Consider the following 13435-nt stretch of genomic DNA (forward strand, 5'->3'; position numbering starts at 1 on the left):
AACTCCATCTCTGTGAGCACCACACCAACCTCTCATTGAGGCAGTTTGTGCAATTCCTATGCTGTCGGTCGGAAGTCAAACAGTGGTCCTGGGTAGGTCTCTCTGGAAACTTCGCTGGGACTTGCAATAAAACTGGAGGGCAGGAGGGGCACACCATCTTTCTCCTCTCTGAGAGAACTGACTCTCACCCTTGAGAGTATCCCCATTTCTATTTTTCTATTCCTTCAATAAACTCATGTGTGTTACTCTGAGCAACATGTCTGAAATCTTTTTGTCATAATTTCAAGAATCATGGTGAAGGGGGAGCCTCCATGGCTGTCTCAGTTCATGGTGGACCTCTACCCTGTAACATCTCCAAACCATGCAGTGCTGCATGCCTATAATCCCAGTGACTCGAGAGACTGAGGCAGGAGGATCACAAGTTCAAGACCAGCCTCAGTAATTTGGCAAGACCTTCTCTCAAGATAAAAACTTAAAAGGGCTAGAGGTATGGCTCAGCGGTAAGAGCACCACTGGGTTAAATTCCCAGTACCACTAAAAACCAAATAAATCTCCATACCAAATAAGTATAAGAGTTATATGATTTACCTGAAAGAATTTAAAATATCTGTCATGAAGATGCTCACTGAAGTCAAAAGAATGAAGCATGAACAAAATGAGAATTCTGACAGAGAAAATATTTAAAAGTAGCAAATATTGCCAGTCATGGTGGCACACACCTGTAGTCCCAGTAACCAGGGAGGCTGAGGCAGGAGAATCACAAGTTCAAGGCCAGCCTGGACAATTTAGCAAGACCTTATCTCAAAATAAAAATTTTAAAAAGGGCTAAGGATGTAGATGAAAAGTAGAACACTCCTGAATTCAATACTTAGTACAGCAAAAGAAAAGTATCAAATATTTCTCCAAAGATGACAAACGTGACCTATAGGTATATGAAAAAATACTCTAAATCACTAATCAGCATGGAATACAAATCAAAACCACAATGACATACACCTCATACCTGTCTAAAAAATAAAAGATAAGTGTTGGTAAGGATGTGGATAAATTAAGTCCCTACAAACTAGTAGTGAGAACACAAAATGATACAACTGCTGTGGAATACAGTAGAGAGCTCCTCAAAAAATTAAAAATAGCCAAGTGTTTTGGTGCACACCTGTAATCCCCATCAACTCCGGAGGCTGAGGCAGGAGGATCACAAGTTCAAGGTCAGCCTGGGCAACTTAGTGAGACCTTGTCTTAAAACTAAAATAAAAAGGGCTGGGGGTGTAGCTCAGTGGCAAAGTGCCACTGGGTTCAATCTCTAGTACCTCCCCCACAACACACACATGAATTAAAAATAGATGAGTATGGTAGTGCATGCTCATACTCCCAGCTACTTAGGAGGTTGAGGCAGGAGGATAACTTGAGCCCATAAATTCAAGACCAGTCTTCACAACATAGAGAGCACCATCTTAAACCTTCAAAGTATATATGTGAATACTCCACAGTGATGTGTGTACATCCACAAGAAATTAATTAAAAAAAAATTAAATTACCAAATGATCCAGTAATCCCACCTCTGGGTATATATCTAAAAGAATTGAAATCAGGATCTTGAAGAGATATTTATTAACATTCCTATATTCATTACAGTGCTACTCATAATAGCCAAGATATGGAAACAACCATCCACAGAAGAATGGAAAAAGAAAATGTGGTAAAATATCCTGGCACAGTAAAGGATGCCTATACTCTCAAGCTGTTCAGAAGACTGAGGCAGGAAGATCACTGGAGCCCAGGATTTCAGGGCCAGTCTGGGCAACATAGAGAGATCCTATCTCTAAGAAAAAAAGAAAAGAAAATGTGGTGTATATCACATGGAATCCTATTCAGCCTTACAAAAAAAGGATGAATATTCTGAAGTATGTGCCAACATGGATGTTGAAGACATTATGCTAAGTGAAATAAGTCAATCACAGAAAGACAATCTGCATTATTCCACTTACATGATATATGTAAAATAGTCAAGTTCATAGAACCAAAGAGTAGAATGGTGGTTTTCAGGTACTGGGAAAGAGAACGAAATGGGGAGTTACTAACCAACAGGCATAAAATTTCAGTCAAAGGGAATAAATAAGCTCTAGGGACCAGATTTACAACATTGTACTTATAGCCAATGACAATATTACAATGTTCACTTAAAATTTTCTTAAGAGGGCTGGGGTTGTAGCTCAGTAGTAGAGCACTTGTCTAACATGCTCAAGGTTCTGAGTTCAATTCCCAGCACCACAAATAAAAAATCTGTTAAGACAGCAGATATCACACTAAGTGTTCTTACCAAAATAAATGATACAGCTCCAAAGCTAAACAGGAGCCTAGAGTACACCCCCTAATGTGTTAAATCTCAAATCTGATGGCCAGTATAACTCAGTCCAAACCAACCCCTTCCTTACTCCACAATGCTGGTACTCTTTTCTTGCCTTTTGACGTAATTGGCTCAGAGACTGGAACAAACCTAATCCTACAGACAGCATTCATCAGGAGATAAAGTTATGTAAAGTTGTGGAGGGCAACTGGCTGGGGAGCAGGGAAGCAAAAGGTTACAATATCATGTTAATCAAAAAGAAATTTCCAACTTAATTCACAACATCAAGTCACATTTAAGGCAATACATTTTACTTAGAGACTAAAGAACAGAATTCTTTGACAAGGAACAAACAGAGAAACGTCTCAGAAAATAAAAACAAAGAGGCACAATTCAATACTCTTAACCAAATACACATTGTATGAATGTTACAAAAAATATAGGCATATGACATCTTTCACACTACTCTAAATGGAAGACCCATAGCCAAACTCAACTTGTCAAAGCAATCTTATCCCTAAATATCTACTTCACAAAAGACATCTGTACATGGTACTCTTTTATTCTCATTACATCATGTTACCTTTTCTTATCCTTTGTAGATAAGCCCTGCTGCTCTTGACTAAGAATCTTCTATTCAGCTCAGATCTGGTTGTTTTGGTCACTGTGGTTACCAAACACCATTTCTATCTATTTGAAAAACCTTATTTCATTGTTAAATGAATTTCTTTTTGTTGAATGCTAATAATGTACTAGGCACTGAAGCAAAAAAGAACTGCCTAAGACACTTGTCCAATAGATTCTTATCTTAATCAGACCAGAAACAACACTGAAAAACTGAAAATGCAGTAGGTCAATTACGACAAAACCGAAGCGTACTAGTAGGGCTGAGTACATTTTAGCCACTCTAACCATAGAGGTCTTTAAAGAAGTCTAAGTTGGGACTGGGGAGATAGCTCAGTTGGTAGAGGCAAGCACAAGGCCCTGGGTTCTAATCCCCAGCACCACACACACAAAAAAAGTCTAAGTTGATTCAACTATGCTTGTAGTTTCTCATATCTATGCAATAGTGTGTACTTTAGTATAGAACAGAGATGCGGTTTCCACATATGTGGATTCAAGCAACTGAGGATTGAATGTTTTTTAAAAAAGCAGGCAATGGGCTGGGGTTGTAGCTCAGTGGTACAGCACACTCAGCTACCAAGCATGAGGCACTGGGTTTGATCCTCAGCACCATATAAAAATAAAAATAAAAATAAAATAAAGGTATCATGTCCACCTACAACTAAAAATATATACATATGAAAAAAGCCAGGTAAGTTGTACATGCCTTTAATCCCAGCACTTGAGATGCTGAGGTGGGAGAATTGCATGAGTACAGGAATTTGAGACCAGATTGAGCAACACATTAGGACCCCCATTTCAAAAACTACAAAAAAAATTTAAATAAAGTGTATGGATGTGGGTAGATTAAATACTACATCACTTTATATAAGCATTCAAGAATTCGGGGGTCCTAGAACCAACCTTCCATGTATATCTTGGCAAATACATATAAAATAAAATAAAACTTGCTTTCAAAAGAATTCAATAGCTTAATAAAATCTAAAGAAGAGACATGTGTGATGGCACACAATTGTAATGCCAACTACTTGGGAGCTGAGGCAGGAGGATCATAATTCAAGGATAGCCTGGGCAAGTTAATGAGACCCTGTCTCAAAATAAGGGCTGGGAATGTATCTCAGTGGCAGAATGTATCTCTTGCCTAACATGTGTAAGGTACTGGGTTCAATCCCTAGCACTGCAAAAGAAAGAGAAAAAAGAAAGATGGCTCATTTTCCACATAAGGTATCTTTAGTCTGTCCATTCCTAATCGAATATACTAGTTATTTAGAAAATTGCTAAGCAAAATATCATAGACAATTAGGCACCCTGTGGTTTTTGTTGTGTGTGTGTAGTACTGAGGATTGCACCCAGGCAATGCTAGGCAAGCAAACTCTAACCCTGAGCTACATCCCCAGACCCCCCTTTCTTGGTACTGGGGATTGAACTCAGGGGTGCTTTACTGCTGTGCTACATCCCGTCCTTTTTTTCTTTTTCTTAATTGGCTCTTTTTAGTTATACATGACAAGAGAATCAATTTTAACATAATTATAAAAGCATGGGCTATCTTGTTCTAATTCAGACCCCTTTCCCTTCACTATCACCCCTTGCTCCCTCTTCCCTGCCCCCTTTTTTGAGATAGGGGCTTGTGAAATTGTCCAGGATGGCCTTGAACTTGTGGTCTTCCTGCCTCAGCATTCCAAATAGCTCCTGTGGATTATTTTTATAGTGATGAAAACACACAAGAGAAGTTTATTTGAGCCTGTTTACGTTTCCAAATAATTGTTTAAAAAATATCCAAATCACCAGGCATGGTGGTACACACTCATAATCCCAAGCATTCAGGAGGCTAAATCAGGAGTATCACAAAGTTTGAGGCCAGCCTGGGCAACTTAGTGAGAACTTGTCTCAAAATAAAATAAAGTGTTGGGCGGGCTAAATAAAATCCTCTAGCTTGACTTGTTATTAATTGACTTTAAAAGTTACTACTTCTAAAGGTCACACTAATAATACATTAGTCTTCCTCTAGTTTTGCTGTAGATAACACCTCTAACATATGGGTTATGATGATAATGGATGCCTAGGTTACCCTTGAGTGACCTGAAGGTGACTTTTGCTGAAAACACTGACTCTTCACTTGGGCCTACAGATGTCTGATGGATATGGAAAGGCCTGGCATCACTGATAATATGAATATTGTGTCTGTCTCCTTTGTTACCTTAAACTCTGAGTCAGAGTCTACTAAATTCTGCATGTAGACATTTGATCATTTGAGAAATGTTTTGTCCCAAGCTGTAATATAGTGTTTAATTGACTTAGACATGCCTAGTCTCTCTCTACCCTTTTCAAATTTAAAGACATCCACCAAGTATCATTACCAGAAACATCAGACTATGAAATGAGTGAAAAGAGATGGCACCCAAATTCCTGGAAAATCTCTTCCTATTCCTAGAAAATACATGCATATTCCCCTTCATTAGTCTATCCCTCTCCCTCATTATTGCTATTCCCATATCTACAACCCCACAATCCCCTGGAATATGAGGTTGATTTACTAGCACAGATTCCCACTTCTCCATTCTTTTGCCACTGAATAAAGTCTTTCTCCCCAGCACTCATCTCTCAGATGTTGGTTTTTCTGTGGGATTTGCTTCCAAACCTGGGTTTAGTAACAATGTACTGGTGATACAGTTCAGTGGTATTGTTTGTCTAGCATGTACAAGGCCCTGGGCTCAATCTTCACCACATCCCACCAAAATATTTCCAAATCATCATTAATTAAAAAGGACAGAGTCCCTCTACATGATGGCACACACTGGTAATCCCAGCAACTTGGGAGGTTGAGGTAAAAGAATCAAAGTTCGAGGCCAGCCTCAGCAATTTAGCAAGGTCCTAACCTTGTCTCAGAATAAAAAAAGAGAGAGAAAGGGCTAGGGATGTAGTTCAGTGTTTTATAAAGTGTCCCTGTGTTCAATCCCTAGTACCACAAAAAATCATTTAAAAACAAAAAACAGTCATTCCTGGTGACCTGGTGACCATGAATGAAACAAACAAGAGTTACTTTACTCATTCATTTAATAAACATTTGATGAGCCAGGTTCTTTGATATAACCAAAGATATAACAAGAATAAGAAAGACATAGTCCCCTCCCCTGAGGAGCTTAAAGTCATTTCTACAAGCCATATATATATGGATACGCACATCAGTCAATCACATTTTTTGGAGTTTTAAGTAACCTTAAAATGCTAGTAACACACTCCAATTTTACAATAGACTAAAATGGGGCTGGGTATGTGTCTCAGTGGTCAGTGGTACAGTGTTGTCTAGTATGTGCAAGGCCCCAGGTTTAATCCCAGAGCTGAAAAAAAAAGCAGAGAAAATCAAAACTACACTGAGATTTCATCTCAGTCCAATTAGAAAGGCAATCATCAAGAATACAAGTAACAGGGCTGGGAAGATAGCTCAGTCAGTAGAGTGCTGGCCTTGTAAGCACAAGGCCCTGGGTTCAATCCACAGCACCCAAAAAAAAAAAAAAAGAATACAAGTAACAATAAATGCTGGCAAGTTGCCAGAGAGGAATTCTTTTGTTGGTGAGAATATAAATTAGTACAATCAATACAGACAGCAATAAGGAGGCTCCTCAAAAGATTATGAAAGGAACCACCATATGAGCCACTTCTCTCCTAAGTATTTATACAAAATAATGAAAGTCATCATTCAATACAGGTATATGCATACCCATATTTATGACAGCACAATTTACAGTAGCCAAGTTACGGAACCAGCCTAGGTGTCTACCAATAAACGAATGCATAAAGAAAACGTGGTATCTGTACACAATAGAGTTCTGTTCATTCATAAAGAAAATGAAATTATGTCATCTTCAGGAAAATGGATGGAACTGGAGAGCATTTTGTTAAAAATAAGCCAGACTGAAGAAGTGAAGGTTCATATGTTTTCTCTCACATGTTAAAGCCAAAGAGAATAAGGGGGAAAAGAGATCTCATGAAAACAGAAGGGAGACAAGTTAAGATAATGGAAGGGGATGAGGGGGAGCAAGGAGGGGAGGTAACGGGGAAGTAATGGGGAATTAAATTGATCAAATTATGTTATGTGAATATACCAGTATGTCACAAAAAATCCCACTATTACTAATAAAAATGTTTAATAAAATTAAGCATAGAGAAGTCAACTAATTTACCCACGATCAAAGCTATTAATAGCATAACACTGAAAATAATACAGGGCAAGTCAGGCGTGGTGTCACATGCCTGTAATCCCAGTGGATCAGGAAGCTGAGGCAGGAGGATTGCAAGTTCTAAGCCAGCCTCAGCAAAAGTGAAGTGCTAAGCAACTCAGTGAGACCCTGTCTATAAATAAAATACAAAATAGGGTTGGGGATGTGGCTCAGTGGTTGAGTGCCCCTGAATTCAAACCTCCGTAACCCTCTCCAACGAAAAAAAGAATCCAAAGCAAATGCATTCTTCTGCTTTGGCTGGCACTACATTTCTCCTTGTAAAACTTAATTCAACAAACATTTATTAGATGTCTGGTATCAGGCAGATACTGGACATCTTTCTAGGAATATAAAATAAATGAGGCAATCTATGCCATTAAGAGGATCACACTATCAAGAGAAAATGAAACAAATTACATAATAATATAAGTGGTGTGAGTACAAATGATTGAGTAACTCTGCCCATTTGAGGGATAGGATTAGGAATGGCAGGATAGGCTTCACTGAGACATGATTTGAGATGGGTCTTACAGAATAGGTTAAAACGATTCCCAGGCAGATATTAAAGGAAATAACACACTGGAGGGAGAAACACAGATGTGGAAAAGCACAGCAGGTTCAAAAAACCATAAGTACTTGCACATGACTGAAGAAAAGGGTAAAGGACAGTTACAGAAAACACTATTAGAAAGGTATACAGAAACCAGGCGTAGTGGCACACACCTATAATCCCAGCAATGTGGGAGGCTAATGCAGAAGGATTGCAAATTCAAGGCCAGTGCTAGCAATTAAGTTGTCTCAAAAGGAAAGGGCTGGAGATGTAGCACAGTGGTGAAGCACCCTTGGGTTCAATCCCCAGTAACAAAAAAAAAGAGGGAAAAAGAAAAGAAAGACGTGTAGGGGCCAAAGCTTGAAAGACACTATGCCACACTAAGAAAGTTTAATTACGTTGTTCATTCAGTCTCTTTATTTTAAAAACTGTATTATTTCTATCTGATTGGTGCATACCAGGTGACCCCAATGAATATCTCAATGAGAATTCTGCAACAGGCTATACAACAGACATACTCATGGATCTATAAACTATGTTGCCTTCTCTTGGGATTTTTTTTTTTTTTTTTTTTTTTGGTGGTGTTGGGGATCGAACCCAAGGCCCTGTGCCTGCAAGGCAGGCACTTTACCAACTGAGCTCTCTCCCCAGTCAGGAGATTTCTTAATGATTCTGCCATTCCTAATGTGAGGATCCCACTGTGGCATTTCAAGGAATGAGAAAAAATAGTTCAGAGACAGCTTCCAAATAAACAAAGTCCTTGAGATTCAATGAAAGACAATTATCTTAGGTGAGTTTCTCTACTACACTTTTTAGTCTAGACCTGTGTGGTCTAATATGGTAGCAACACTGAGCACTTGAAATGTGGGTAATCTAAATTGCAACATACGGGGCTGGAGGATAGTAGGAGAGCACCTGCCTACTGTGAGGCCCTGGTTTCAATCCCAGCACTAGAAAAAATTGAGAAGTACTCTAATTATAAAATACACACCAGATTTCAAGGACTTAGTATGAAAAAAAAAATGTAGCCAGTCATGGTGGCACATGCCTACAATCCCATACAGAGACTTAGGGGGCCTGAGGCAGAGGATTGCAGGTTTGAGGTTAGCCTCAGCAACTTAGTGAGACCATGTCTCAAAAGCAGGGGTACTGTGGATCCAGCTTTGTGGTAGAGCACCCCTCGGTTTGATCCCTAGTACCAAAAAAAGGATATAAAATATCTCAGTAATTGTCTATATCAATTACATGCAGATACAATAATATTTTGGATATGCTGAGCTAAAAGACAGTATTACATTTATTATTAAAAATTAATTTTATCTATTCTTTTTACTTTTTCAATATGGCTACTAGGAAATTTAAAATTATCCTTGTAATACACCTTATATTTCTATTGGACAGGACTAGGGTTGAGTATACATATATTTTTTTCTGAAGTTTTTTGTTGTGATGGTGGTGGCACTGGGGATTGAACTAAGGGGCATCTTACCACTGAGCTACAACCTCATTCATTTTTATTCTTATTATTTTAAGAGAGGGTCACACTAAGTTGCCCAGGCTGGCCTCGAACTTGTGATCCTTCTGCCTCAGTCTCCCAAGTAGCTGGGATTATAGGCATGTACCATCACACCTGGCTATTTGCTGAAGATTTGAAAAACTAAATTAACTAATATCTATCTTCCCAAAAATTATCATAAATAAAACAGAAAAAGAAAATATAAACAAATACTGTAATAGATCACAAGGGTATTTATATAACAAAAAAGGGAAAGAAGTTAGAAATTTAGAGAAAGGAAAATAAAAATTTGTCTCCAAGCATATTACAGAGATACAGCCACATCAATGTTCATAGCTGCTCAGTTCACAATAGCCAGATTGTGGAACCAACCTAGATGTCCTTCAATTGATGAATGGATAAAGAAACTGTGGTATATATATACAATGGAATATTACTCAGCCATAAAGAATGATAAAATTATGGCATTTGCAGGCAAATGGATGAAATTGGAGAATATCATGCTAAGTGAGATAAGCCAATCTCAAAAAAACAAAGGAAGAATGATATCGCTAATAAGTGGATGATGACACATAATGGGGGGGTGGGAGGGATTAGTGTTAGGGTTAGAGTTAGGGTTAGGGAGGGGGGCAAGAATGGAGGAAGGAAGGACTGTATAGAGGGAAAAGAGGGATGGGAGGGGTAGGGGGGAAGGGAAAAAATAACAGAATGAATCAAACAACATTACCCTATGTAAATTTATGATTACACAAATGGTATGCCTTTACGCCATGTACAAACAGAGAAACAACATGTATCCCATTTGTTTACAATAAAAAAAAAACTAAAAAAAAAAATTTGTCTCCAAACTAATCACAGGAAAAAGGGAGCTACTACACTTGATAAACAGTTGCCATTTTTCAAGAATTAAACATATTATTGAGAAGGACAACTGGACTAAATTACCTCATTAAAAATATTTTCTCAACACCATTCAACTTCTTTTTGCTATTTCCCATATTAAATCACCTTCAATTTTGGATGGTCTTGATGCTTGCCAAGAGAAGAGAATTTTTCTGAATTAGGAAGGAAAGCTTAGGAAACTCCCCAGTCCAGCTGCTATTATTTCTTAAATTAAGAGTTTGAGGGGCTGGGATGTGGCTCAGTGGTTAAGCATCCCTGGGATCAATCCCAGGGACCAAAAAAAAAAAGAAAAAAAGGAATTTGGGGCCTTTTAAAAACATGTCCTCCATAAAGGAAATACTCTAGACAATGTGTTGAAACTTGGCTGTAAAAGTACTTTGCATACCAGCAATTCCACTCCTAGGAATTTCCCCTAAACAAATGAAAACCTAAATCCACTCTTAAAACTTACACATGAACATTCATAGCAACTTTTTTCATAAAAGCCAAGAGCATCCATCAAGTGACCAACTGATGAATACTACTAGGCAATGAAAGGAATTAAGTACTCATATATACAACAATAAGGGTGAATCACAAGAAAATTATGCTTAGAGAAAAATACAATAGAAAATACTGAATGATTTTCTTTATGAATGAAACTAAAGCAACAGGAATCACAACAGTGGTTGCAGTAGAGAGTGGAGGTGGGGGTAGAGACTAACTGCAAAAGGGAATAACATACTTTTCTAAGGAGATAAGAATGTTCTATTTCTTTAACATTTGCTGCCAGGTATAATGACAAATGATTGTAACCCCAGCTACTCAGAGATTGAGGCAAGAGGATTGCCAAGTTTGAAGCTAGCCTGGAAAACTAAGCAAGACCTTGTCTCAAAATAAAATAAAGGTGTGGTGATGTAGCTCAATGGTAGGGCATTTATCTAGGATACACAAGGGCCTAGGTTCAATACCTAGTACTGCAAGGAAAAAAATTAAAATGAGTCATTACATCATTATATAAAGAGAAAGATGATCATCCCTACATCTAAAAAGAAACGTTATTTTGTGCTGATCATATCAAACCTAGAGAACTGTGTTCTGTTCTAGGTTCCACACTTAAGGAATAACATAAAAAGTATAGAGCAGTTCAGAAGACAGTATACAAAATTAGGAGAAGACTGACTAGAAAACATGTAACATGAGGAATACTGAACAGAGATGCTCCATCTGCAGAAGGGATTTCCCACAGGACAAGGTAAGTATATTTAGGTAGTTGAAGAACTGGCATGCAGAAAAGGAGGTATCTTCATTTGGTTTAGCTTACACCAGAAATTATTTGGAATTGGTGATACAAAAATATTGGTGTTACGTCAATTTGTCCTCAGAAGGAAATGAACTAGAGTCATCACGTGGCCTTTTGTGGTTCATTTTGTTTTGTTTTATTTTAACTTTTGTTTGTTTGACTTACAACTTTGGGAATTGAAAGCAGGGCTTAGCACATGCTAGGAAAGTGCTTTATCAATGAACTACATCCCAACCCTTGTGGTTCATTTTTATAAAACTTGATTAAAAGGGTTCTGTGTACAGAAGAGAAAACTCAAATTGCCAATAAATCTATGAAAATAAACTCAACTTTGCTAATTGTCAGGGATGTGTAAATCAAAACAAAACCCACGTAGATGGTAACATTAAGGAAGATGAAACTGGCTAAGAGATATATGAAAACTCTCTGCAGTATCTTTGCAACTTTTCTGTAAATCTCAAGTTATTTCTAGGTTTGTGGTAGAATGTTTGCTTAGCATGTGAGTGGCCCTAGGTTCAATCCTCAACACCAAAAAACAAAAACAAAAACAAAAACAAAGTTATTCAAAAATGTTAATTAAAAAATTTAAATGTTAATAAACACAAGAATACCCTTCACCCTTGCAAAGTTCTAAGTCTGACAATATCAAATATTAACAAGGAAATGGGGGAAAGAGAAAGGTAAAATAAAGTATAAATTGTTACATCTATTTTGGACAGCCATTTGACATTTATGAAGTTAAAGATGCTCATACCTTTTGATCCAGCATACATACACTGCACTGTCCAGTAGGGTAACCACTAGCCACATGTAACTGACTACTGAGCACTTGAAGTGTGGCTAGTACAAAATGAGATATGCTTTAAGTATAAAATACACACTAACGCTGGGGGTATAGCTCAGAAATAAAGCACATGTTTAACATATATGAGTCCCTGGGTTTGATCCCTAGCACAAAAAAAAAAAAAAACATACATATCAAACTCAAAGACTTTGTATCAAAAAACAATGTAAAATATCTCATTAATAATTTTATACTGATTATATGCTTAAATAATAACCTTTTGGACTGGGGATATAGCTCAGTTGGTAGAGTGCTTGCCTTGCAAGAACAAGGCTTTGGGTTCAATCCCCAGCACCGCAAAAAAATAAATAAATAAAATTTTAAAAAAATAACCTTTTGGAAATGCTAAGCTAAACAGTGTATCATTAAAATTCATTTCATCTGTGTAACCCTTTTCATTTTTTGTACTAGAGATTGAACATGGGGGCGCTTAACCACTGATCCATATCCCCAACCCTTTTTATTTTTCATTTTGAAACAGGGTCTCATTAAGTTGCTTAGGGTCTCACAAAGTTGCTGAGACTAGCCTTGAATTTGTGATTCTCCTGCCTCAGCTTCCAGCACTTTTTATTTTTTATTTTTAGTCAGAATCTCACTAAGTTGCTTAGAGCCTCCCTAAGTTGTTGAAACTGGCCTTGAAATTGTGATCCCCCTGCCTCAGTCTCCTGAGTCTCTAGGATTACAGTTGTGCACCATCACACACTGCTCTGGCTGATATTATCTCTTTTTTTTCATATAGAAAATGCTGATTAGCTGGGTACAGTGGCACATGCCTATAATCTCAGGGCTTCTGGAGACTGAGGCAAGAGGATCACAAATTCAAAGTCAGCCTCAGCAACTTAGTGAGGCACTAAGCAATATAGTGAGACCTTGTCTGAAAATAAAAAATAAAAAGGATGGGGATATATTTCAGTGGTAAAGCACCTCTAGTTTCAATCCCCAGTACCAAAAAAATAAAGGTAAAAATAGTTTCATTCAACTTATGATATAGTATGTGTGTACTGGGATATGGTATAAAACATGTTTTATTGCCATGGGTGGTAGCAAAATATGTTTGAACATCCTTGCAAAATACTCAAAAATGCAATGTTCACTGTAGTATTGTTAGTAACAGCTAATACATGTCCAAAAAAGGAGATTGAATAAATAAAC

General features: G+C 37.6%; 1 protein-coding gene across 1 annotated transcript in view; it reads right to left on the reverse strand.

Annotated features, from left to right (window-relative positions):
- The window catches only part of Tex11 (testis expressed 11), a gene marked incomplete at its 5' end in the record, with an annotated part of 294023 nt that extends 293270 nt beyond the window's left edge, over window positions 1-753 (reverse strand). Inside the window, one exon of the mRNA XM_047535242.1 lies at window positions 720-753. Within this exon, the coding sequence (XP_047391198.1) occupies window positions 720-753 (34 nt within the window). The remainder of the gene's footprint in view (window positions 1-719) is intronic.
- Between the last annotated feature and the right edge of the window lie 12682 nt (window positions 754-13435).

This window comes from Sciurus carolinensis, chromosome X (assembly GCF_902686445.1).
Source record: "Sciurus carolinensis chromosome X, mSciCar1.2, whole genome shotgun sequence".
NCBI classification, from domain to species: Eukaryota; Metazoa; Chordata; class Mammalia; order Rodentia; family Sciuridae; genus Sciurus; species Sciurus carolinensis.